The sequence below is a fragment of the Tachyglossus aculeatus genome, chromosome 14 (assembly GCF_015852505.1).
Source record: "Tachyglossus aculeatus isolate mTacAcu1 chromosome 14, mTacAcu1.pri, whole genome shotgun sequence".
Taxonomy (NCBI): Eukaryota; Metazoa; Chordata; class Mammalia; order Monotremata; family Tachyglossidae; genus Tachyglossus; species Tachyglossus aculeatus.
The window spans coordinates 44870537-44898115 of NC_052079.1; the positions used below are offsets into that span (position 1 = coordinate 44870537).

At 42.4% G+C, this 27579-nt stretch overlaps 1 protein-coding gene across 1 annotated transcript in view; it reads right to left on the reverse strand.

The window, feature by feature from the left end:
• The window catches only part of NUAK1 (NUAK family kinase 1), a 52502-nt gene that overhangs the window by 4319 nt on the left and 20604 nt on the right, over positions 1-27579 (reverse strand). Inside the window, exons 4-6 of the mRNA XM_038756072.1 lie at positions 21827-21947; positions 9082-9233; positions 6554-6619 (exon numbers count right to left, since the gene is read on the reverse strand). Of these exons, the coding sequence (XP_038612000.1) occupies positions 6554-6619; positions 9082-9233; positions 21827-21947 (339 nt within the window). The remainder of the gene's footprint in view (positions 1-6553; positions 6620-9081; positions 9234-21826; positions 21948-27579) is intronic.

A 27579-nucleotide genomic window follows, 5' to 3' on the forward strand; every position in this document is an offset into this window, starting at 1 on the left:
TGTGCAAGACTGCCCTCAAGGAGCTTGCAATCCAATATACTTGATATACTCCCAGGTTCTGATGAAAAAGAGATGGGAGCAGGCAATATTGGAAGAAAATGAGCTTTAAAAATTCTAGGTAGTGGACCATAAAATTTAAGATTTAAGGCATAAGACTGCTTTGAGGACAGAGATCATTTGGAGCGCTACATGGTCTAGATGCTCAGTACACACTGTCGTTTCTAGAGGAGTGCAGGAGGGAAAATGGGGTGTCTTGTTAATGATCACCAGCACTCATACAGAGGTCCAGCACTGTTACCCCTCTGCCTTAGACTGTGACAGGGACTGTGTCTGACCTGATTACCTTGAATCTACCCCAGATCTCAGAAAAGTGTTTGACACATAGTAAATGCTAAAGAAATACCATTAAAAAAAAAAAGAACTTTCTTAGGACCAGCCCTCTCCTCCCCAAGGAGGAAGTAAAATATCATAGGGACCTCCAGGCCACTTGTCTCAGGGACCCAGGGATTAAGGGGAGGCCCGTTCTCTGTCCTAGGGTCCTTGCTTACACCAAGAATTCTGCCTGTGGAATTTCATTTATTTTCATGAGTAAGCCTTGCCTACAGAGCTTACCTACTAAGGCTAACCCACACACTGTGCCTCATTCGCCCCTTGCCTGCCACCAGCTAACCAGCTTCACACCCCACAGAACACAGCTCTCTCCATCTTCCGCAGCCCTTCTGAAATCACAAATTCTCCAGGAGATCTTCCCCATTAACCTCTAATCTCCCCACTCTGTATCCCCAACTGCCACTTATGCCCTTTCAAGCTACCTAAGCACTTAAGTAATCACAACTCACCCCAGCAGATCCCTACAGCACTTATGTACACAGAGACTTCATAACTTCCTCTTATCTGTAATGTACTGAATTGCCTGACTTCCCCGCTAGACTATAAATTCCTTGAGGGCAGGGAACATACACACTGACTTCTACTGTACTCTCCAAAGTGCTTAGGACAGTGTTCAGCACACAGTAGCCCTGAAAAAATGAACACTGGTTTAGTGAGTGAATTAGAGAAGAATAGGAAACTTTCCAGTGTGCATGCTCTGGGCCCCAAACCAGTGTCCCCAAGGGAGACTGCTTTTTCCCTCTCCTACTGAGCTCATTTCTGTCACTCTGTGGAGGAGGAGACCCTGAGTTAAACGTAGCCAGGGAATTCCACTCCGTCTCCACAGTTGTCACAGCCCTCCAGTGTGAGAAACCCTTCTTTTTTATTTGTTTCTTTCAATTACTGTTGTATTGGGTTTTGAATATTTTCCTTGTTTATAAAAACCTGAGAGGAAGTTTATAAATGGGAACTTGGCACAGTATTAGTTACATCCTCTAAACATCCACTGGTTGGGTTTTTTTTGAGAAGAAAATACTCCTGATCCAAATCTCTCCAGTCACAGAACCACTACTCTGTATCTCTTGCCATTCCCTTGATTATAAACTCTGGACAACAAAATGCTGGGGCATAAAACTTTGGAGTTCTGCAGTTCAGACTCTTGCAAGTTTACACATCACCGCTACCCTAATTCTCTATTGACTATGTTGGGTATCTCTAAAGTTGTTATCCTGATGTTTGGGCAAACTTTCCATGTAGCTAGAGAGCTACAAACTCATAACTGTTTGCTTTTTCTTTCCCAGTTGATATTTTTTTAAAATTTCTAAATAGAATGAATAATTTGCATTCATAGTCAAGTGTCTGACCAGGATTCTGGTGATGCTTTGTTGAAAATGCAATCTTGGAACAAGAGCATTTTGTCAAATCTTCACTGAATGAATGGAATGCCATTGAAAGCAGTTGGGATACAATTGCAGCCTGAAAATGCATTTTTCATAGCTCAGATTGCATTTATTAACCCTAAATTCCACTTTCCTATCAAAGCACCCAGACTAGCTTGCAGAAGGTTGGTCTTCAGGCTTATGAAATGTGGCCTGTTAATCAGAAGAAGGATGGGAGATTTTCAGTGTTTAAGAGGAAGGGATACCCTGGACTTCATTTTCGTTCAGGATGTAGCTAAGAAGGGGGCTGACAAAACAGCATGTACTTCCATAAGAAAATACATTTCCTTCTTGCCAAGGAATGAAAAAGATGTGTCTGTGTATGCATACTCATTCAAAGACACATGCAAGCCTGCACTCTTTCTCTCCCTCCCTCCCCAGTTTCACACCAAATCAGTCCACAGCTAGGCATTCTTGTTTTCTTTTTGGCCATTCAGGATAAGAATATTTACATTATGGTCCACTCCCATCCTCACAGACTGATGTTTATCAGCTTTTCCCATTAAAGTTGTCATATCCCTTGAAACAAGATTAATAGAAGTCATGATTACTTCACATTCTTGGCAGTTTAATGGAAAAGTATTCATTCAAAAATAAAATCCCAAATTTTGAGGAGTTATAAAGTCTGGATTTTCTTTCCAGTATTAGCATCGTGGGGAAGGTGTATGCTAATTACTCTCGACCACGCTCACTGAGACTTACAGTTGGTTCCAACGACAGAAAACAAGTCCTACCAAGTTTACAATCACAACCATGGAAGAGCAAAAGCTAGATATTATGGGCGACAAACAAATACTCTGCCACAGTGAATCAAAAAATCCGTTATGTTGGCAGGCTGATTTTCTTGGGAGCAAGGCAGGCAGATGCACCTCTTAAAAAGGGAATTTCTACAAACATGACCGGGAACTTTGGCAGAAGGTATGCATTTTATGATTTTTTCATCAATGTCACTGGAATACTGAACTGTTCCTCTTTCTCATATCTGTGCAGGACTATGGTTATATGCAAGGCCATGGGTCTGCCAACAGCAGTGGGAAGACCTAGGCTCAAGTCTCTGCCTCTGTGGGTGAGTCAGTTAATATTCATATTTACTTCATTCTACAACAGTTAATTTTAATTGTAATTAAAAGTCCATGAATTGTGGCAGGCAATGGCGTGGAATCAGATTTTTCTTGATTGCTCAAGTCCCATCTGGAAAGAAATTGATTCTTCCAGCGCCAGGTTGTGAAAGCATGCAATGAAATGATGAGCAGAAACTAACGCAGTCAAGCTTTCATTTCAAAGGATCCATCCAGAGATTTGATTTTAAGAGGAATTTCTTGGTTCCACTGTAAAACGAAATCACAAATGGGACTTGCCTACCACTCAGGGTGTATCAAAGCAGCGTTTTTCAGGGAGAATGACCAAGCGACAAACCCCAAGTCAGCTAACCACATAATTTAGGCATCTTCAGCACAGCTGCTTAACCACTATTGAGACCAAGCTGCAGCCAGACATTTTGGTCAGTCGGTCCATCACTGGTATTTATCGAGAGCTTATTATGTGCAGAGCACTGTATTAAGTACTTTAAAGAATACAATACAACTGAGAGGGTAGACACATTCCCTGCCCACAACCAGCTTTCAGTCTGAAAGGGGAGACAGACATTAATATAAGTGAATAAATTACAGATATGTGCATAACTGCTATGGGGTTGACAGTGGGGTGATAACCAAGTGCCCAACGGGTACTGATCCAAGTGCAAATGCCCAGCACCTGGTTTTGGGGGACTAATGTCAGGGCTCCTGTGAGCACAGGTAAAGATCAGCTGAAGAAGCTCTGGAAAAAGAGCATGTCTCAATTTTTTTCCTTGGTTCTATTGCTCCAGCGCTTAGAACAGTGCTTTGCACATAGCAAGCACTTAACAAATACCAGCATTATTATTATTATTGCTCTGTTCCCCGGAAACCAAAGAAATCTTAAAAAAATAATACCCTACCCCCGAGATGTTTTCATTTTACAAACACCTAGGCTCGGCCCATGAAGAGTGATGTTCCACTTTCTTGCATCCCAAAAGTGTTGAGAAAAAATAATCATGTTTACTTTTCTTTCCCTATCTGTTTGACTTTCAACTCCTTGAGGGCAAGGATCGTGTCTACTAACTCTTTTGTAGACTTAATAATAATAATAAGTCCCAAGGACTTATTAAAGTGTTCTGTACGTGCTCAAGATTGATGGAAATCGTAGCAGCACCCATACACATGTAAAGCTTGACAGTAGGATTGACATACCGTAGGGAGTAACCTGAAAGCCCTAGCAGTCCCCAGAGACTGTCTTGTCCTCCATTTTCTTTTCCTAAGTGGATTAGTGGCATGCCCAGGCAATAAGAGATGCTCAGACATTGTTCCTCTCGGCAATTCCACTCTGTGGCCTGGGAGCAGGATGGTTTCCATCCCTTTCTGCAACAGTCACCTGACCTTCCTCCTCAGATGTCGCATCACAGGAGAATTCTATGGGAATATTCTACATTCCATTCTCCCAGAAAGTACAGGGAGGAGAATTTGGTCCATTATTACTGACTGCACATTAATTATATGCCAGGTTCTTATTTTAGAAGCAGTACTTCCTCCAAGTACGGTATGCAACCAAAAGCAGCACATTTCTCTCATTTCTTTCTGCTGACAGGCTGTAAGAATATTTTTAGAATCCACACCCTTTGCCGATGCCAAATAAAGAATTTCAAGCTCCAGATGTGTTCCTAGCAAACAAAGATCATAGAGCAAAACAGAGATGCGAGAACTCCACCACTGTGTTGAAAACCACAATGACATCTTCTAAACTGGTGGCATCTCTGCAGGCTACTCTAAACGAGCCTGCTACATTTGAATAGGTCTCCACTCAGAGGGAACCAAATTCAAACAGGATTGATGGCACGAGTTCCAAAGTAGGAACGATTGGCTAATCACATCCGGTCTTCCTAAGAGGTCATCTGTTGAAATAGTACCTCTAAATCCACCAGGCTTCTGTCCCAAGGACAATCAGCATGAGGATCATGGGGAGGTCACATATATGCCTTCATGTCCAAGTACCTTTTATGAATATGTTCTCTGCAAGAGGCTGAGTGAGGAGGGGTTCAAAATTACATCAGAGACAAATAACAAATGATCGGAAAAAATGTATAAAAAAGTATCATTCCAAGTACAAAAGGAGCCCTCTTCTTACTAAGTATGTGGGGGGTTTTGGCGGCGGGAGTCGGGGGGGTTATGTTTTTTTTTTTAACTCATCAAATGTTAAGAAGGAATAGCAACTCAGTACTGCAAATCCTTAAGAGAAAGATTTCTTACATCTCGTGATCCAAACTTTCACTTTTAAACACTACAGCACAATCTCCCTGGCTAGTTACCTATTTTGAGAATAATGATCTAATATTAAAAGTGCCTTGACCTGGTGAATTATTTTAGCCAACATATGCAAATCATCAGTTCTGCTAGGCTTCTAATTATAACCCTGGGTTAATACATATTAACTTTGCAGAATTCCAACAATTCTTTCTGCCCAAGGACTTCTAGGACTTAAGAAGCTATTTAGCTTATTGCCTCTGTGACTCCATCATGGGGACCAAGAGGTCATGTCTTTTGGAAGCCTGATCCACCTGCAAGGCCTTTTTTCATGGCCCTTGTAAAGGCTATTTTTTGCTATCAAAACTCTGGGGAGAGGACAGGAAGTGAGATCACTGGGACTTAACTGGCTTAACCCAGCCCAAAACTCCTGTTAGTTAACACCTAAGATCCCGCTATAAAATTTAAATTTTAAGAAAACATACGTTTATGTGTCTCCTATCCACTGATAGGCCCCATGGCATTTCATTTCAGTTTTCCTCCCATCGCAGCTTCCATTTCTTTTACCTTCTAAATCCCTTTCATTTATTTAGCTCTCTGACGGAGTTGGAGTTCAGTCAGTCTCTAGCCCCCAGGTAGAACTGGAAAGGATCAGCCTATGTGAATGGCTTTGCAGGAGAGTTATCTCAGCATGCTATTTCCTGCTCGCCTTGTGGACGGAGCACCCGCCATCAGCTCACTGAAGAGAGGCGACATTCTCAGGAGCACAACGTCTCCCCAAAATACAATGGAGACGGATGCCATGGTAAACAAATAAAACTTGAAGGCCAAAACAGCTCCATCTAAGAAAGGAAATGTTCTCCCTGTGATGCACCACTTGAACGATAGCAAAATGAAACGGATGAGAAAAGGTCATTCCCATGCTTTGTCTGGGGATTACTGACGATTCTGACATCACCGCCAGCCAATCATGAAGCTTCGTCAGTGTACTGAGTTCTAAGGCCATTTCATAATGAAGCACATGTGGCGCGCTAGGTTTATTTTGAACCAATATTTGCTTATTTTCCAGGCGTGATCAAAAGGCCATTTGGAGTGTTCTATAGGAGTCTCTTGAACCCTGTAGGCCAAGAAAGTTTTTTTCTACCCTTAGCAGAGGCCAGCAATAATACCATCTGCAAAGTAAACTATAGTGCTTGAGACCCCAGCTAAAGTGATATTGTGTGGCTAAATCTAGACCCTTTGAGAAGGTGCCAGATTGGGGTGCGGGGGTCCATTCTTACTGGGCACTTGGGTCCAGTACGGACCCTCCTCTGGGAGGGCAGCTTAAACAGGGTCCAACAGAGAACCAGCTAAAATGCCTGGGGCACACAGCATCCTATTTGCTCCTGGTCTAAACAGCCTTAGTACACTGTCCTAGGAAAATCTTACCTTGATGTTGCAGTTGTCATCGAGCAAGATGTTTTCCAGCTTTAAGTCCCGATGGACAACACCACTCTGTAACGAGAAGTAAAAGGAAGGGAGTGAGAGAGGGATGGGCTAGAAACAGTAAGAGAGGCAGGGCTGAAGAGAGAAATGTTGGGCAGATTAAAGAAGCAAACTGGCCGGGTGGTCTTTGTACCTCCATTTCGGGGTTGCTTTCACTGTCGTAATACTCCCAGCCCAGTGCCTAGTGACAGGAGATGTATTAGTCACTTGCTGTGTGGTTAAGAGAAGAATGGCTGGAATCTGTTCTCCCCCAAAGCCTATAAAACAGCAGGGGAGTTCTTTCTGGAATCTAATTCCACTGTGTGAAAGCAATATCTTCTTCCCAAGAACCAGAAAACAAAATCTGTCAGTGACATGACTCCTCAGGAAAGAACTGATTCCTCTCCAGAGCCCTGGAGCATCTGGGCAGCCTTAACTGAGAAGACTTGTCTCTCAATACACGTGAGTAATGGAAACTCACAGGTCTACTTGAAATCAGGCTATCTTGCCTAAATAATCAGGACCCAACCAGGACACAGATGGCAGCCTTTCTCTGCTTAGTGAAGCAGAGAAGCAGCGTGGCTCAGTGGAAAGAGCACGGGCTTTGGAGTCAGAGTTCATGGGTTCAAATCCCAGCTCTGCCAATTGTCAGCTGTGTGACTTTGGGCAAGTCACTTAACTTCTCTGTGCCTCACTTACCTCATCTGTAAAATGGGGATTAAGACTGTGAGCCCCAGGTGGGACAACCTGATCACCTTGTATCCTCCCCAGCGCTTAGAACAGTGCTTTTCACATAGTAAGCGCTTAACAAATGCCATCATTATTATTATTATTAGTGGTAATAATAACTGTGGTATTTGTTAAAGGCTTGCTATGTGCCAGGCACTGTACTAAGCGCTGGGGTGGATACAAGCAAATTGTTTTGGACACAGTTCCTGTCCTACTTGGGACTCACAGTCTTAATCCCCATTTTACAGGTGAGGGAACAGAGGCACAGCGAAGGTCACACGGCAGATTACAACCCTTCTGACTTCCGGGCCCATGCTCTAGTCACTCGACCATGCTGGTTCTCAAAGCTGGGGGATGAGGAATGGGGAGAGATGGATGATAAAAGGGTATTCATTACTTGAATGAAAGAAAGCAATGCTTTAGAAATGTCCCATTGTAAACTGGGGTACTAATGTCCCCCAAAACCTGAAATCGATAATTACTATGGGTCAGTCTGAAGGCAGGGTGTGACATAAGCGACTTGAAAGTTCTCTTTTGAGCAGCCTTCCTTTACCCCTTTCTTTAAACAGCTGTGTCCCTAGGGCAAGAATTTCATATTTATACTTTGGTCTATTATGGACTTTTCCCAGAAAGGGAGTGTTTGCAGGTACATATTTTTCATTACTTTCCTATCTAAGGCTTACCAACATGTGTCCTAAATTCAGTTGAGAGAGCCCAAAAAAAGGTATCTTTTGGTTGTACTTTGATGTGCAGAATGTTTTTCTTTCTCAAGATAAATACAATCTCAAATCACCAAATTCAATACTAGAACGAGGTCTATTCAGTCCAAATGAGGCAGAGAGCTGAATAATGAGTCAGAGAATTTGGGAAGTGTAGGCAGCCAATCCAGATAATTTAGACCCCAAACCACAGGATTATTTTTTATTTATTCCTGAAGTAAATGGTCTTAATACACTGCCCAAATTCCCCATATAATTGACCGGCTCTCCACTATGCTCTGGCTGAATGGAACTGGCCTAAGGGTCTGACCCCACATGAAAAGCCCTGGAATTTAAGATTCATTGAGAAATTCCACCCTTCAATCTGACTGCTGGGTCTAGACTTTAAAGCAAAAATCGATCAGAATTAGCATCTTATCACTTCCATCATTCTTTGAAGTCTATCAATCATTTGGAAACACAGCCAGAGTGATGTGGGCTTGAATGGAGTTTCAGTCCCCTCTTTGGATGCCAATTAGGAAAAGAAAAAAGAAAAGGGAAAGCTGATTGACAGAGCAAGTAAATGAGATTTCCAGACTCTGCTCTGAATTATAGTTTTTCCATCTACAAAAGTGTGTATGCACGTGTATATATACACACAAATACCTATGTGTATATATATATACACATGTATGATGTCTATATATACACAAGACCAACCTACCTCACAGGGATGTGCGAATATGATCAATGAGATAATGAACAGAAGTGAGGCAACAGACTTTTAAAAAAAAATTTGAACAGCTCAGGAAAATTTGCATTAGGTCAACACATTCCTGCTACCTCCAGGAAAATCTTTGAAAAATATGGACAGGCAGGAAGGAGAAAGCCAAAGATATTTGGGATTATCTTGGGATTTCAATTATCCAAGCTATCCCTGTCCTCCAATTTCCGAGGATAATCATCACTATTTCAGTGTCTGATATTGGCATAACATTCCCTTCTCAGTGTTTTACTTTAAGCACCCACCCACACCTACACCTTTTAAGCCTTTCTTTTCCTTACCTTGTGACAGTAGTGGACGGCGGAGACTATTTGCCGGAAGAAGTGTCTTGTTTCTCTTTCACTGAGCCTTCGCCTCTCGCTGATGTAATCGTATAGCTCGCCTTTACTGGCGTATTCCATGATAATCACAATCTTATCCTTGTTTTCAAACACTGAAGGAGGGAAGGGAAATAAATAGTTCATAAACCAACTGTGTGCTATGTGAGAGGCAAGAGATAGAGACAAGGTCGGGTGAGGTATAACCTGGGGCATTTGGCACCAGAAATACGTCTCTCCCAGTTTGCTTTCCCACTTCCCCAGGAGTGAAAAAAAAATGATTCCCTCGGTTAAACAACTTCTCTTCTTCTTTTGGCAAACCATTCCCCTTCCTGCTTTCAAAATACTTCTAAAAACTCACCTTCCCTGGGAAGTCTTCCTAGATGAACCCACCCATCTATGATCTCTGCAGTTTCCCCTTGGCAACCAATGCAAATTAGGCTTGTATGTTTCCATACTATATGTCTTTCTTTTTCAGTTCTGTATTCATATGATTGCCACTTGTGTTTTTAATGTACATTTGGATGTTTGTGCATTTCTGTGTGCTGTTTCTCCTCAAAGTCAGAGACTGTATCTGCAGCCTCCTTTATAGTGTCCTCTGAATGTCTTTGAGGCAAATTTTGGGCATATAATGGGCACAGCGTATATACTGATGACTACCTAATACCAGCTGAGCAAATGGGCTGAATTAGAACATTTAAAATCTCAGTAGATCATGAAAATGTTCCTCTTAGGGCTCTTCCATAACATGAGAACTCCTCAAGACTTTTCTGAAAAAGATCACTAAACAGGATTCTTGGCACTGGGCTTCAACTCATCACAAGGCCCACGTCTTCCGGTTGGGAAATCTAATCATGTAAAAATATTCACTCCCAGACATCGCCAAACTTTACTGAGAATCCTTAGGATGCAATGTAATAAGTACTTGGTTCCAGACAGTCCTAAGTGGCTTGGACCAGACAAGGTCAGCCTGCACTGCATTTCCCTTTGGCATTGGACGAAGGAAGCGTGAGCATGGAAAAGTCAAGCAGTGCCAACAGAAGACTGGCCTCTGAGTTACCCGTGAGCCTCTGAAGTGGCATTGGTCTTTGGAAGTCATCTTTTAGACCTGGACCCAGCACAGTGGTCAGGGAACTAAGTGAGCTTGGGTTTGCGTGTCTCACCCCAATTTGATCTCTGTTCCGCACTTAGCATTTTCATTCCCAGCCCTTTGTCTCTCTTCCGTTCACCCTGTCACAGCATTCTGCCAATCTGGGCTGCTCCAGATTCCTCTTAACTCCCTAAACCCCAGCCAAATCCTTCTGATAAAATGGAAAGGGGAACGGCCAGAGAAAATTGGCTGCTTCCATGTCTGCTGTCCTCTCTATATCCTGAAACCCAGCATTCTGACAGTGAGTAGAGCCCGTGTGTACTTTCATTAACAATAAACTTCAGGAACTGGAAGAGCTGTGCCTGGATGGATGACTCGGGCACACCCTCCACAAGTAATAGACTGATAGGCACTAGAAAAAAATAGTGCATTTTCTTTCCTCTTCATTCTTTCTTTGAAAGTATCTTGACAATTCACCAATGCCCTATCAGTAAATAAGTAGCCTCACACTCTAAAGACAGTTTCAAGACGACATGCATATGCTGGAAGGACATTTCAACAAAGACAGCTTTCTTGGCCTAGATATTTCACTACATATTTTGCTATGGGGTTGCCACTGACTTACTCAATGACCTTGAGCTACTCACACAATCTCTCAGGACCATAGATTCCTCATTAAAATTCCTCCCCACCTCCTAGGAGTCTCTTTTACTTTTACTTCCTAAAAAAACTCACACAGAAATTTGTGTTGTATGAAGCACTATAACCCCATGGTTTCTGGGGAAAAAGAACTTGTGGGCTCTGCTTTTATATAAGCAATGATCTCTTGATTCAAATACATGTGCTGGGGGAAGAATAGATAGGCAGCCATGTAATCCAAGGACAAGACTTTTTGGTTGTTTGTTTAAACGATCAGCGCTGGTGTCCCAATATGCTTGAAAACAAGCATCGGAGCTGCCATCGTATAAACATGTTTACATAACCATTTCCCCATGTCTCCTCTTGCCTCCCACCCTGAGAGGAAGTACCAAGCGAGGGGGTTCAGTGCTTGAAATAGACATCCTTTTCCACTTGTCTGCCCAAGTGGAGAATAACTATTAGGGCTAGAATTTCTGTGTGTGTGTGTGTGTGTTTGTGTGGAAAAGTTTTATTAGTCATTAAAGAGATTTTCATTTTCTACAATAGGCTGTTTGGTTCACTTTCAGGGAAAGGTTTCCTTTCTGAAAACAAAGCTTTGTGTCTCTGGCCAGACCATTTTAAACAGAAGCTTGGCTGCCCTCACAAAAGGGGAGGGAGAGCAGGCTCCTTAGTCCTGCAGTGTTATCAAGGAAATGTAAAACCCTGATTAGAAGCTGAGCTCATCAACTGGAGACACTCACAAGGAGTGGGAGGCAGCCGGGCAGTTTTCACACCACCAGGCCACCCGGTGAGGCACCAAGCAGGGACATGGGCAGAGCCAGATTATGGCCTAACCCATACTCTGATATTTAAATTCATTCGAGAGAAAGTTGCCTCTCCTGCAGGGAGGTTTCCTAAGGGAACAGCTTTGGGATCTGTGGTCAGCGGCCATTGCCCTTCATTTGTGCCACTGCTTTGGTGGAACTCCTCCCTGTGAGTTTTCCCCTCCAAAATAACAGGTATTTGATCCCTATGTAATAGATGAAGAACCAAGACACAGAGATGTGGAGTGTCTAGCCAAAAGTCATGTGACAGACAAATGGTGGAATTATTACTAGTAATAGTAATAGTAGTAGTAGTAGTATTTGTTAATTGCTTACTATGTACCAGACACTGTTTTTTATTGTATTTTTTTAGCACTTACTATGTTCCAGGCACTATTCTAAGCACTGGGGTAGATACAAAGTTACCGGGTTGGACACAGTCCCTGTCCCACATGGGGCTCACAGTCTTAATAGCCGTTTTTTACAGATGAGGTGACCGGAGCACAGAGAAGTAAAGTGGCTTGCCCAAGGTCACACAGCAGACAAGTAGCAGAGCCAGGATTAGAACCCAGGTCCTTCTGGCTCCCAAGCACTTGCTCTATCCACTAGATCACACTGCTTCTCAAGTAAACGAATTGGCAGATTCATTATTAGAACCCAGGTCTAATAATTCCTGGGCCTGGGCTCTCTCCATTGGGTCTCACTCCTCCAGTTGCCCAATCTTGCCCATGCCGATGCCCATCTCCCTACCCATCCCATAAAATATATAGCACGGAATGTACCACTGTTTTACCAACCCTCAAAAGTAACATTTTTTACTGTTAATCCAACACATGCAATTCTTTCTTAAAAGAAACAAAACACAAAAAAACCCTTAGGATACTGGCCCAGCTATCGATACCAATATGCCCATCATAATCCCAGAAAAATGGATTAAGATGGTGCTTTAGAATAACACATGATCTTTGAAAAAGCCCTCTTCCTGTGTTAAATTTTGTACGATAATAATACTCAGCCATCCTTTGGGGTTCAAAGATAAACCTTTCTGACAGTGAGACTTTATCAGTGAGTGGAGTGAAACTGATAAAACCAATGAATGACTGCCCATCCCTTCCCCATCGTGTGGTTCAAGGGTAACTCAGCTGAGATGCCCAGTTCACTTTGTGTTAAGGTTTGCATTTTACCCTGAATATGCCCACAGTGTTATGAGCAGCCTACTTTAGGTTTACAGTGCTCGCAAGTTCTTAATCATAATGAGCTGAACTCTGTCCTTGCAGCTCCAACAGGAAGCCAAGGAGGGATAGGAGAAAATATTTTCTCTCTTCCTCCCACTGGACCCGGGTGTATGCCTAGTTTCAGTAGAGAATCGGGACCTGGGCATTTGCAAACTACAATGTGTTTTGGGCACATACCCATAGCAGAGCGATGCATTTGGGGAGGAGCAATAAAAAGAGCTGTGTGGCTCCTGCTGAACCTCCGGCAGAATCACTGAAAGCACACAATCAATCATAGTAATAATAATAATGGCATTTGTTAAGCGCTTACTATGTGCAAAGCACTGTTCTAAGCGCTGGGGTGGATACAAGGTCATCAGGTTGCCCTATGTGGGGCTCACAGTCAATCCCCATTTTCCAGATGAGGTAACTGAGGCTCAGAGAAGTTAAGTGACTTGCCCAAGGTCACACAGCAGACATGTGGCAGAGCCGGGATTCAAACCCATGACCTCTGACTCCAAAGCCCGGGCTCTTTCCACTGAGCCACGCTGCTTCTCAATCATACTTGTTGAGCACCTGTGTGCAGAGCACTGTACTCAACACTTGGGAGAGTACACTACAATAGAGCTGGTAGACATGCTCTAGGCACACAAGCCCAACCCACCCCATCTCTCCCACAACGGAGAGGTGCCTGTGTTCTAAGTAGGGTGTCATCACAAACACCCACACGTAATACCATATGGGGAAGACCCTCCACCACCACTTGAGGGAACTCTCCAGAACACCACCCAAAGAAGTGAGGCTCAAAAAACATAATTTCCACTCTTGTCTCAAGTGTGTGGAATTCAAAGTCCCCAGATGCTAGCTTATTCCTAGCCTCCCTAACACTTTGCTTCTTGTTGTGGTGCCCTTCGGGATTTTTGACATAGTTTAACATGGAATTTTCTAACCTAACTTCCAGAATTCTTTATGGAAGCCTCCTATTTCATCCTCCTTGTTTTCTGTTTATTATTCTAATCTGGGGAGAGTGGGGACTGGTTGCCATGGCAACAGTTATTTCTTCCAATGCATTTTGACTTTCATCAGATGTTCAGCTTGACAGTCAAGTTCTGCCTTCTGAAGGCCTGACTTTCACAACCACAGCTAATTACCCAAATTCTAACAAGTCCCTCCTGCTGCCCTAAAGGTTAAAACTAAAACTTGAACAACTGGGAAAAAAGGAGCATTATAAAAGCAATTCCTTGGCAGGGCAGAAGAAAACAAAGTAATTACACTTTCAAGCCCAGAGTGAAATTCTTCTCTAGATGTGTCTGTTTGCATAATACTTTTCAGTATGATAAAATGTCCATTCCTTTTCTCTTTCTTGATTCTTCTCTATCACTCCTCCACCCATTTCCAAAAGATTACCCCACAACTAAACTTTATATTTTCATCTAATAGCTTTTCTTTTCAAATGCTGAATTTAACTCCTGGTTTCAGGGGTTCAGCATGCATCAACCAAACATTGCCCTATGAAATTGTCCAATCAATGCTAAAGCCAAAACAAGCCATTTCTCCCCAGAGCCATAGTATGGGCACTTTAGTTGGACCCCTTAACCAAGGTTACCTTTAAGTACACTTAGGAAGAGGCCTAAAGATTTCAATGACACAGGTCCCTATTATAATTTATAGGGCTATATAGTCTGTGCATTCATGAACTGCACACATGTTTAACATCTTTGTTCCTTCATTGTATGAAATGCTAGTCAGACAAGATTATACTTTAGTCGAAGTGGACTATCACATCTTGGGCTGATTCCTATGGCTTACGTGTAACCCCAGGGTAGAATTTTAGTTTGTTGGTTTTAAAAGAGAAGGCCAACCACCTAGTGTTGGAAAAGTTGGAATTCTCCTCATGCCTTTGCTCTCTATCAGGGCAATCTCCTAAATTAGTTCCAGTATGTTGACATTCCTTCCATCTGGTGTCTTTCCACTCAGTGGTATTTTTATTACTCTAAACTGCAGCAGACAGAAGTACCTTTCCAGGGCCAAAGAGTGCTCTTTCATTAAAGGTCAGTCTGCTCCAAACAGCAGGGAAGTTTGTAATTTATTTATAGGAGTACAAGTCTTGAGTAACCTTTCCATTCAATAAAATCATGTAGAGTCCAATTAGATACTGACCTCTAACGTGAGACAAATTCTTCAAAAGACACTTGGATAATGGAATACAACTTCCTATCAAAAATGAAATGTTAAACATAGCTCATCTGCACATAATTTCTCGGTCTTTGTTCTTCGCTTTACTATCTGTATTTCTTACAATCAGATTTGACTTTGTAGCCCAAAGACGCCAGAGGGGTTGAGTAAGTTGCTTTATTCCACAGTAACAATGGAAGTTGATGTGCTACTAATAACTCCTTGAATGTTCTTGATCAAGGAACTGGAGCTGCAAGATATTTTCTACTGTAGACGCTGAAACACTTTTTAAATCATCTGTGTATTACTGATGGTATTATGTGACTAAAAGAAGGATTAAACCAATATTATCCCCAGGAGCTTCACGTCTATGTGTAGTTCAGAGGAGAATCCCTAGGAGGGTGGAGAACGCATACAATAGGAGAGTTGCCTCTTGAAAAACAAAGTGGAAGAGGTTTGGCAAGGGTTCCTCAATTCTTATTAAAATTAAAACGAACACCACCTAAGACTTATCAAGCATCTTTCTTCCTAAGAGCTCAAAGTACTTTCCCATATATCCCCTCAATGTGGGGCTGAGGGAAGGAGCAGCAGATATCATTATCCTCTTTCTACTGAAGGGGAAAGGAACTGAGGCAGAGAGGTCTAAATGACCTGCATAGATAACTTTTTGAGCAAGTGGCTGTACCAGGACCAGTTTCAGGTCTCCTGAGTGCCTTGGGAGTGCTCTAAAGCTTTCGTGTTTCACAGAGCTCTACTCCCATGGAGGCCTCATGATTAGGGTTAGAATCAGCAGAACTGTACAGACTTACACTCCAGAAGCCATGTGTGGTGAGGATTGACCTATAAAAACAATAATAATAATTGTAATGATGGCATTTGTTAGGCGCTTACCATCTTCTAAGTGCTGGAGTAGATACAAGGTAATCAGGTTGTCCCATTTGGGGCTCACGGTCTTAATCTCCATTTTACAGATGAGGTAACTGAGGCACAGAGAAGTGAAGTGACTTGCCCAAAGTCACACAGCTGATAAGCAGCGGAGCCGGGATTAGAACCCACAACTTCTGACTCCCAAGCCCATGCTCTTTCCACTAAGCCACACTGCTTCTCATGTAAGAGTGGGCTGTGCTGATTGAGGATGGGTACCTGTGCATGTTTGAAGGAAATCGGTTCCTCTTTATTAAGAAGAGGAGAAAAGAGACTTCGATGGGTTCCATGCCAGCCAACACAGAACCCTCCCCAAAATTACAGAGCCCCCAGAAAAAGTCTCTGGAAAATTCTAGAAAAATTCAAAGGAGACCAGTACAACATTCAGGAAGACATCCAGAAAGGCAGCATCGAGGAAGAGTGGGGAGTCATCAGGAATCAATGAGTCAGTCCTCGTTGGGAGTCCCTCCACTTAGGCCCAGGGCTGAGTGGGCAAGGGAATCGAACCAAACAGGTTGTGAATGCTAGGGGGCTTGGTGAAGCCTGCATCTCCTTAAAGCACAGGGCCAAAGCAAGTAAACCTTATTGAACCCCTGTGAGAGACGGGCTCCCCAAACTGGTCAGGGAGTCCTTCAGAAAGCCAAAAGGTGAACCGAACAATAAATGCATCAGGCAGAGCTATTAATATGCAGGAAAAGACATTTTCATACTTTTAAAAATGAGTCCCATATGAAAATGGTATTATTTAAGCCCTAGAAAAAAAACTGAATTCCAGGAAATCCAAGCGGGTGCGGTAGGTCAGACTGGGAGAAGCATTGGTTTTATTTGTTTTATTACTAATCTGCAGCCTCTTGGAAAATGGCTTGGGTGTAATCAAAAGAAAACAATGAAAACGATACACTTGAAGGTCAAATAGCTAACTTAATAGGAAACTCATAGAAATATGGCTGAGAGATTTCACAGCTTAATGCTTTTTTCTTGATGGCCAGTGAAGAAAATGCTGATTTCTGATCTCTGATCATTAACATGGGACCAGGTTGAGTTTTGTTACCGGGTTGAGTTTTGATACCGTCAGTGGGGATTTTGCGTGGAATTAATGGAATGTGTCCAGCCAACCTCTTGTTTACCACTGATTTGGTAGGAGCACAACCATGGGCTGGAAATTCAAGCATGCAGAATAGCCAACACAAACTACTGAAATGATCACAGGGCTTGTTGATTTAGAGATAAGGCTTTGGAAATGGTGAGAATTCTAAAAATATGCAACCGGGGAAGCACATGCAGAACTGTAATACTCCCACTGTAGCAAGCAGGGGTACCAGCTTTTCATTTCAAGCACGGTCTGGAGCTTGGGACAGAGCTCCCAGGGGGTGGGGCTCGGGAAAAATGAGAGGTGCTAACACACACACACACACACACACACACACACACAGGATCAGGGAGGAGGATACATACACACATTCAGGAAGATATGCAGGTTTACACAAATGCTTTTTTATAGCATTTGTTAAGTGCTTACTATATGCAGGCATTGTACTAAGCACTGGGATACAGTGGCATGAGCCCAGGCTTGAGAGTCAGAGGTCGTGGGTTCTAATCCCAGCTCTGCCACTTGTCAGCTGTGTGACTTTGGGCAAGTCACTTCACTTCTCTGGGCTTCAGTTCCCTCATCTGTAAAATGGGGTTTTAAGACTGTGAGCCCCACGTGGGACAACCTATCAAACTGTAACTACCCCAGCACTTAGAACAGTGCTTGGCACATACTAAGCACTTAACAAATCCCATTATTATTATTATTACAAGCTAATCAGGTTGGACACAGTCCATGTCCCACATGGGGTCACAGGCTTAATTCGCCATTTTACAAACATGGTAACTGAAGCCCAGAGAAGTGAAGTGACTTGCCCAAGGTCACACAGCAGGCAAGCAGTGGAGCTGGGATCAGAACCCAGGTTCTTTTGATTCCCAGGCCTGTGCTCTATTCACTAGGTCATGCTGCTTCTCTACATATAATAATAATTGTGGTATTTGTTAGGTGCTTACTATGTGCCAGATACTCTACTAAGTGCTGGAGTATATGCAAGATAATATGGTCAGACACAGTCCCTGTACCTCCTAAGACTCACAGTTTTAATTACCATTTTCCAGATGAGGTTATTGAGGCACAGACGAGTGAAGTGACTTGCCCATATGGTGGGGGAAGTTGACATGAATGCACGCACACACACACACAGACACACACCCCCACACACACACACCCAGCTGCCACCAGGGCTTGGGCCAAACACAAAGGAGGTGGACCAGGCTTAAGGGAGAGCCCATTCCCCTCTGAAGGTAAAGACATGCAGAATCCAGTGAGACTGCTCCCCTACTGAAGCCAGGGCCGGGAGACGCTATGGCCAGAAACCCATATCACAGCTCTTGCTTACTGAACACCTGTTGTGGGCAGGGACTGTCTCTAGGAAGAAGTGTGGCTCAGTGAAAACAGTCCAGGCTTGGGAGTCAGAGGTCCTGGGTTCTAATCCCAGCTCTGCCACTTCTCAGCTGTGTGACTTTGGGCAAGTCACTTCACTTCTCTGTGCCGCAGTTCCCTCATCTGTAAAATGGGGATTAAGATTGTGAACCCCATGTGGGACAACCTTGATTACCTTGTATCCCCCCAGTGCTTTGAACAGTGCTTGGCACATAATAAGCACTTAACAAATACCAACATTATTATTATTATTCAGCGCTTAGAACAGTGCTTTGCACATAGTAAGTGCTCAATAAATGCCATTATTATTATTATTATTGCTGAATTGTACTTTCCAAGTGTTTAGTACAGTGCTCTGCACACAGTAAGTGATCAATAAATACAATTGAATGAAGAAATGAAAGGGGCAAAGAGGGCAAATCCACCCCCAGAGTTCCAATTCAATACACAGGAAGGCATGCCCTCCCCCTCCCCATGGCCTCCCCACCCAATGGCCCATTCGCCTTGCCAAAGAACTTGTTCTTTGTTTCCTTTTTTATTAGGTAAGCAGTGACCTCTCTCTGCAAAGGAATGGTCAAATTGACATCTGCAGGAAAAGTCCTTAGAGAAGAGGCCAACACAGGCACCGGTTATAACATTCACCCAGAGCAACTGAAAGAAATGGGGCCAACCTAACTGTCCTACACTTTGTACTCCAGCTAAACTTGCTATTCCACCAGGGTACGTGAAGGGAAAAATCAAGAGCTTAGATTTCCTGTAATAAAAATTAATTTCATCAATTACATCACTGCCAAATGGGATGTCTTCCCTGTAAACAACCCCAAAGTATTCTTTGGAAATGGATTAATATTTGAGGGTTTTGTAGATTAGGAATCAAGCCTTTCAGAGGGGCTGAGTGGGATGTGATACTTTACTATTTAGGCTAAAATCTTAGAGCCTTAAATCAGAACTGCAAGATAATTCTGCTTTATCTATACCATCCTATTCCGTGATTTAAGGGTCTTTCAAACGCACAGCCTTTTCAGCTTTCCTCTCCATAGTGCCAATTACCATCCTGATGAGAAGTGATATTTATTTTGACTCCAAAGGGGTTCCACCTCTTGAAGAGCATGCAGAAGACAAATTCTTTTCTTATTGGGTTTCAAAAAGTATCATTACACTAGAAAGGAAGTTGACAACGATTTGGATTTACTTAACATTAAAAAGGATGATTATTTATGTTGACCCAAGTTGACAAATTTAGGGGTTAATCATCTTTAGCTATCCAAGTCAAGTGGGTAATTATGTAACATTGTATGGTCAAGAAAAATATATTCCTAAATCCCCCTGAGGATTGTTTTAAGATCTTCCAGCAAAGGTCACTCTCCTGTCAAGGAGACTTGATGCTTCAATTCTACCTGAGAACTTTATGAATTCACATCCAGGTCTGCTTTTGCATTCTCTGCAAAAACTTAATAAAACTTAATAAAGGCATCTAGTGGGAAGATTTAAGCACCAAATTATGAGTTATGAAATTAAGCACCTTTTCTCTTCTGTCTGTAATTCATTTTATTGTTTCTCTCCCTGGCTAGACTTCAAGCTCCTTGAGGAGGGAGTTCTACTAATTCTGCTGTACTATCCCAAGTGCTTAGTTCAGTGCTCTGCCCACAGTAGAGACTCAATAAATATAATAATGTTATTGTTATTATAATTAATAATAATAGCAATAATAATTATAGTGTTTGTTAAGCATTTACTATGTGCCAGCATTGTACTAAGTGCTGTGGCAGATACAAGATAATTGAGTAGGATACAGTCCCTATCCCACACCAGGTTCACAATCTCAATCACCATTTTACAGATGAGGTAACTGAGATACAGAGAAGTGAAGCGACTTGCCCAAAGTCACATAGACAATTGGCAGAGCTGGGATTCGAACCCAAGTCCTCTAAGTCACAAGCCCGTGCTCTGGCTAGCTCACCATGCTGCTTCTCTAACAAATATTATTCAATGAATGACTGATTAAAGCCAAAACACCCTCAGTATTCACCTTCAAACATCAATTCCCATGAAATCTAAAGAAAAGATCATAGCCAGGAACTGTAAGAAAGAAGAAAGAAAAGATGAGATACTAAATAAGGATTCTTTCAAATGCTGAAGCACAATGGGAAGTGACAGAAGAGACTCAGAAGAGACTTGTCTCTTCAGGCAAGAGACTGAAGAACTCATAAGGGGCAGGAAACACTGTTTCAAAATCCCCTTAGGCCCTTTGCCTGCTTTCCTTTAGGATAAGCCTGATTTCTTTCATATGGTCAAAGGAAAAGAAATGTGAAATATTTTGACTGAGCTGTCTCCTTCAGGAATGTTCTGAGAACTAAAGAAAGAAGAATCCCCAATCTTTTTCCTTCTAACTACAGATGGCTGATGAGTTAAAACACAGTTTAGTGGGGGTTATCATCTTTTCTACTGCAGGTAAATTCTCTATTTGCCACTGAATGCTGGCACAGGAGCCTTTCCCACTCCCTTATCCCTGGTCCCGCTCTGAGTTTATTTAATAAAGAAGCAGATCCACATCACCCCCTTTTCAGTAAAAGAACATCATCTTGAATAACTGAATAAGGGATACTGCAAACAGATCACCAAGAGGTCCTCTTCACATGACTCATATCAGAGTAAAGTCATCTTTTCTAGAGACCCACAGCATACCTGAATTTAAAGAGCAAAAGCATCTTATAAACCAGGAAGCAATGCATTTGACCTTTGGAAGCTGACTGAATAGTGTCTTACACTGAACCAGATAATAATAATAATAATAATAATAATAATAATGATTGTGGCATTTGTTAAGTGCTTACTATGTGTCAAGCAGTGTTCTAAGCAGTGGGATAGATACACAGTAATCAAGTTGGACACAGTCGCTGCCCAACATGGGCCTCACGGTCCTAATCCCCATTTTACAGATGAAGTAACTGAGGCACAGAGAAGTTAAGTGACTTGCCCAAGGTCACACAGCATACAAGTGGCAGAGCTGGGATTAGAACCGACGTTCTCTGATTCCCAAGCCCAGGCCCTTGCCACTAGGCCATGCTACTTCCCTGGTGGGATGGAGTCAATCTCAAGAGCAGTAAGAGGATCTAATTAGTTCACCAGGCCTTTTTGTATCCTGATCAAATATAATTACATCAGTCTATTAGTCAGTGGTATTTACTGACCTCTTACTGTGTGCCGAGCCTTAGTATAATTACTAAGCATTTGGGAGAGTACAATAAGAGTTGGTTGATACATTCCCTGCCCACAAGGAGCTTACAGTCTAGAGGGAGAGACAGACATTAAAATAAATTTCAGACTTGTATGGATATGAAAAGATGCAATTATTTAAAAGGCAGTTTACAGAGGCAAAATAATCACTGACCTTCATATATGCTGATGATATGAGGATGGTTGAGGGATGACATGATCTCAATCTCCCTTCGGATGTGAACCATGTCTTGTTCATCCTTAATTTTGTCCTTGCGAATGGATTTTATTGCAACCTAAAAGTCAGGAAATTAATGTTACTCATGGAACTACAGAGATGCAAATGAACCATCAGGGGAGTTTAGAAAATAAATACAGATGTTATTTATTGGCAGAACTTGTGATGACCAACATAAAACTTTCAAATACCCTGGTCATTTATTTCACTTATACCAAATGTGCCTTTCTCCCAGCAACCAGAAATGCTAAGTTTTAAGGACATTGGGGGTGGGGTGAGGGGGGTTGTTTGTTGATGTTGTTTTTAAATACTGCTGATACGATCTTATATTGAAGCCAACTGTTGTTAATCTGTTTCCATGAGGGAGCTTATTGTTTTTAAAGGGATACAGTACAATTTATAGAGTGCTGTGGCTCTACTCTACTGGAATACCTTAATATGCTGATTACTGAATTTAAGCAAGCAGTTATTCCAGCTGTGTCTGTGGGGTAAATTACAGAATCATAGGCACTTGATTCATACGATCCCTGCCCTGGAGGAGCTTACTTGCCGTGGAGGTGTGGAAAGGACCAAAGAGCTTAAAGGAGTACAGACTCCCTCTTGAGCCTTGAGTTTTCACACCCAGTTCTATGTCATTCATTTATTCGGTCATATTTATTGAGCACTTACTGTATGCTGAGCACTGTACGAAGTGCTTGGGAGAGCATGACCCAACAATAAAAACGTTCCCTGCCCATGAGCTTGCCGTCTTGGGGGGGGCACTTAAATGTCACATTTATGCCGTTGCTGAGAAACCATATCTTTCCAGCACCCTTCCCTCACCAGTCACCTTTCACAAGCACACCAACTGAGCAGATACTGTTTCCCCCCCCAAAAAAAAAAACTGGGGCAGGAAAAAGGTCCACTCAGATTCTAAAGACCCTAAGAAAACTTTGTGTTTGAAAGACGATAATGGTACAAACCAGCAGGCAAAGCTTGAGTGATTTTTTTTAAGTGCCCACAAATGTGGATAACAAATCTAGGAAATAAAATCACGGATATTGATAGATTCATCTTTGCCTGTAAACAAGCTGATAATTTAATCCGTCTGTCCTGGCTTCAAGGAAAAAAATTAACCACTTGGGTTCTGTGGGTGCGAGAAGGAACGCCAACTCACAACTTGCTGTCAGCCACAGAATGCCTATGTTTTTCTCAAAATGTTCCTTTGGTGACCTAAACCCTGACCTGAAACCATCTTTTAGTGGGTGAATGACAGTTCAGCCATTCCTCTGGATTACAAGAGCATGAAATTCTCCTGAGGAAAGCACGCTTCCTAGAACTGAACAGCCCTGCCACATCTTAAGCGTACAAGGATTCAGTTCCACAGACTAGTATGCATTTAAGTTGCTAGATACATATTGAGCCTTTTTTTTCCATTTAAAAAGTTGTACCTATAGCAATGAATGTACTTGAGACTCCAAAGTAAAACATTCCCTCTCCTACATAAAGTAAAACACTACCATCACAAAGCTGAAAAGGTAACTGTGATCTCTGGAGTCTGCAGAGTTTCAAGAGGAATAAAAAAAGAAAGGGGAAAAAGTTATAAAATATACATAGGCCTAAGGAAACCTAAAGGCAAAAACCCGCCTCTTGTTAGAGGCTGCTCATAGAGTGAGCTGCAGCGTGGGGGAGGTAAAATGCAAAGTGAAACATAAATTTGAAATGGGAAAAAAGCTTTGTCACCAAAATGCCGAGATACAGCATTGTAACCGGCCCACATACTGGCCTCGTATTTATCGAGGAGAAAAATGTTTCTGATAAAAAGAACAAGAAAAATTCCATTCTGATGACGTCAAGCTGCTCTGCAATTGCAAAGAAATAACTACAGCTTTATCCCAGCAGATATTATAACAAAGCCTGGACTTTCCCAATCCTCTCTCTCTTTGAGAGAGGCAGTGAAAATGCAATATACCGTGTAGACCAATAGGATGTGGGTGGCTCTTGGACTTACTCCCACATTCCTGAATGAAATAAATATGGGTAGGGGTTAAAAAACACCCTCTGGATTATGCAACAGCCTGCACTTGGCTCTGAAGAAGAATTCAAGAAGGATTCTATTGTCAAGCATGTAAAAAGGACAAATTCTTCTCCATCCTGGGTCAGGCCAGGGATGGCAGCATTCAATAGGGTAAAAAAAGCTTGCTTGGGAGTTTGACCAACCCACAGCTCAATTCCACATCTCCACACCTGCCATTGGAGCTGCTGGGGATGAATTTTCAGAGTGAAGACTTGTTTCTAATTTGGAGGCGACTGAGTATTGAGAGTTCAATAAATATTGGAAGAAGACATCACTGTTGCAAACAAAGCCCTGTTTTCCCCCAATAAGCTTCCTTGGATACTGGAGCAACAACAAGAAAAGCAGCATGCCCTAGTGGAAAGAGCATGGGCCTGGTATTCAAAGGACCTGGGTTCTAATCTACATTCCGCCGTACGACCTTGGGCATATCACTTAACTTCTCTGTGCCCCAATTCCCTCATCTGCAGAATGGGAATTCAATGCCTGGTCTCCCTCGCGCTTAGACTATGAGCCTCAAGTGAGATCTGATTATCTTGTATCTACCCCAGGCTTAGTATAATGCTTGACATACACTAAGCGTTTAACAAATACCACAGTTATTACTGTTATAATTACATATATATATTTGTTGAGCTGGATTCCCCAGTGGAAACTACACTGAGGGAGTAAGAAAGGTATCTTCAGGCTGCAAGGACGCCTTTAGTTAAAGCACTTGGCAGCATTAAGTGGACTCCATTGGGCTGGAAGAGAGACTTCAGCTTCCAAAGCTGCTTTATGCCAATTCAGTACCTTTAGACTGAGAAGCTCAGAATATCTTAGAGGCATTTACAGCTCAATCTCAATCAACTTCTCTCTCCCAGCCTGTGAGGGAAGCAAGCAAAACTCAGAGAGGTTAGGCAGCTTGTCCCATGTCCCTCAGCCAGGTAGAGGTAGATGAGATGGAGTCACTGAGCTTCCAAGCCTGGAATACTGTAGGCTGTCCTGAAATTGTTGTCTTGAACCTTTCCAAGCGCTGAACACAGTAAGTGCTCAATAAATGCAATTAACTGATCGAGTACCCATCGGTCCAGTTTCCTCTTCTTCCTAAATGTACTTTTAGAGACTGGAAATACCTGGAGGACAGGGACCCAAGTCTTCTACCCTTAGTGGAAAGAGCATGGGCTTGGGAGTCAGAGGTTGTGGGTTCTAATCCCAGCTCCACCACTTAGCTGTGTGACTCTGGGCAAATCACTTAACTTCTCTGTGCCTCAGTTACTTCATCTGTAAAGAGGGGATAAATAATAATAATAATAATGGCATTTATTAAGCACTTACTATGTGCAAACCACTGTTCATAGCGCTGGGGAGGTTACAAGGTGATCAGGTTGTCCCACAGGAGGCTCACAGTCTTCATCCCCATTTTACAGATGAGGTAACTGAGGCCCAGAGACGTTAAGTGACTTGCCCAGTCACACAGCTGACAATTGGCAGAGCTGGGATTTGAACCCATGACCTCTGACTCCAAAGCCCCGGCTCTTTCCAATGAGCCACGCTGCTTCTCTGTGAGCCCCACGTGGGACAGCCCGATTACCCTGTATCTACCCCAGCACTTAGAACAGTGCTTAGCACAGTGCTTAGCACATAGTAAGCACTTAACAAATACCATCATCATCATCATTGTATTCACCAGAGTTTAGTACAGTACTCTGTAAACTGTAGGTGATCAATAAATACTATTGGTTGGTTAATTGATAACTTTTGGCCCTAAGGTTATCAGTGCTGTACAGCATTCTACCATTCTGGTGCTCTAAAGTCTGAGGTAGTCTAGTAAACTTTCTGAGTAACTCAGGTGATAGTATTCCTTGTGGCTAGGTAATTGAAGCCGTAGCATATTTAGAGACCTGGTTTATTCCCAACACTAGCAGCAACCTAACAGACAAGCAAGAAGTCTCAAGTGGGTGTGTAGGTTTCCTTGAAATTGTTCCATTACTATAATAGTTTACTTTTAAACTTCTACTGTGATGTTGGGTGACGATAAGTTTGGTGCATTTGAATTCATTTATTACAGGCATTGTAGAAAATAAAGCAAATAGCCTTCCTCTCTCCCCTGGCAATTAGGGGGCACAATGTATTGCATCTACCCATTTCCAAGGTAGCTAATGGACTCTGCCTGTGGGAATCTCGCTTTGAGCGACAGTGTTTGCGGGAAAAGAACTGCACTATTATCTTCACTTTCCGTGCCAGGGTTATGAGAGCTCCACTTATCAGACTTTTCACTGTGGGACCAATGCCAGAGATTGTACAAGGTGATGAACAACATGAACCCAAACAGGAATTATCTTAATTGCCTGACTCTTCTAAAATACCACCCACTTGTTCTTTGTGCAATCTCTCGCCTCCAAAGGAAAAAAAAATGGCTCTTCATCACACCCTTTTAAGTCAATGCAGTAATGGTGCATGCATTCAGAATTAATGAAATCTTCTCCCTTCTCCCCTTTCTTTTGCCTACCCACCCTAAGACAACTATACAAACACCTAGAACAGTCTGCCTCAAGAGAATATTTCTGTGACTCACAATGAACAATAAAGTGCAGAAAGCACCATTCGTCACTGAGAATAGCCCCACCTAACAGTTGGCTAGTAAATTTAGCTTCATTTTCCAGTACTTTTAGCTTCCAGTCTCTAAATGATTTGACCACCCAAGAATTACAGGAAGGCAGTTTAAGCTCCCACTATCTCATGAATCAACAAGCTCAATAAGGTGATCTGAAAACCTTGGTTTCAGCCAATAGGTGTACCTGAACAATGCAATCACAGATTTAGCCACTCCCACCAGGGATAAAGCTTGCAAGAGGCCAAGTGAGCAGTGACTGACTGGGGATATCCTCGACGCACTCGCCCAATACCCCTGCCAACAGACTATTTTGGGTTTTCACTAGCCAATTGTCTACATAACTCAAGCCTACAAAAATGTGGTTACAATTGCCAAACCCAGCTTCACCTGAAATATCCAGATAATTGAGACCGAAGTGAATTTTCAGGGCCTGATCATCTACTTAATTTGCTGATGTACTCCTAGCTTTAATTCTTTCCATCCTGTTCCTAGGAGATTATAGCTGTTTCTACAGCATTAGTCCATGCCCAGAGCCACTAAAAACTGGGCCAACTAGTGCAAGGGCTTTACATATACATGAAAAGAATAAAAAATTCAGTGACTATATCCCACTCCCCCAAGAACAATTCCTAACTCCATACCCCCATACAAAAATAAGTTATTGATCAAATGTCCATTCCTGCTTGCAAATACATTATGCATTAACACATAGCTTAGACTGTTTATTCTTGAGGAAGGAACACTTATTAAGTGAAAGCCCACGGTAGTTCATCAATAATTGTCAACAGCGCAGGAGAGCAAACACCTAAGCTAGGAAAAGCTGTGTGTGTGTGAAGAGAAGAGGGTTTTTGGTTGTTTTTTTTTTAAGTCAAGTCTGCTCTTCATAATTGCTCAGACCAACATGATCGAGGACCAACATGACTGAGGCATCTTAGTCCCAGAGCAAGGCTCAGCTCCAATAAAGGATGAGTCCAGCACTCTGTCATTTATGAAAATTAACTCTGTGGCCATTCGTACATACACACTTGCATATACTGGGGG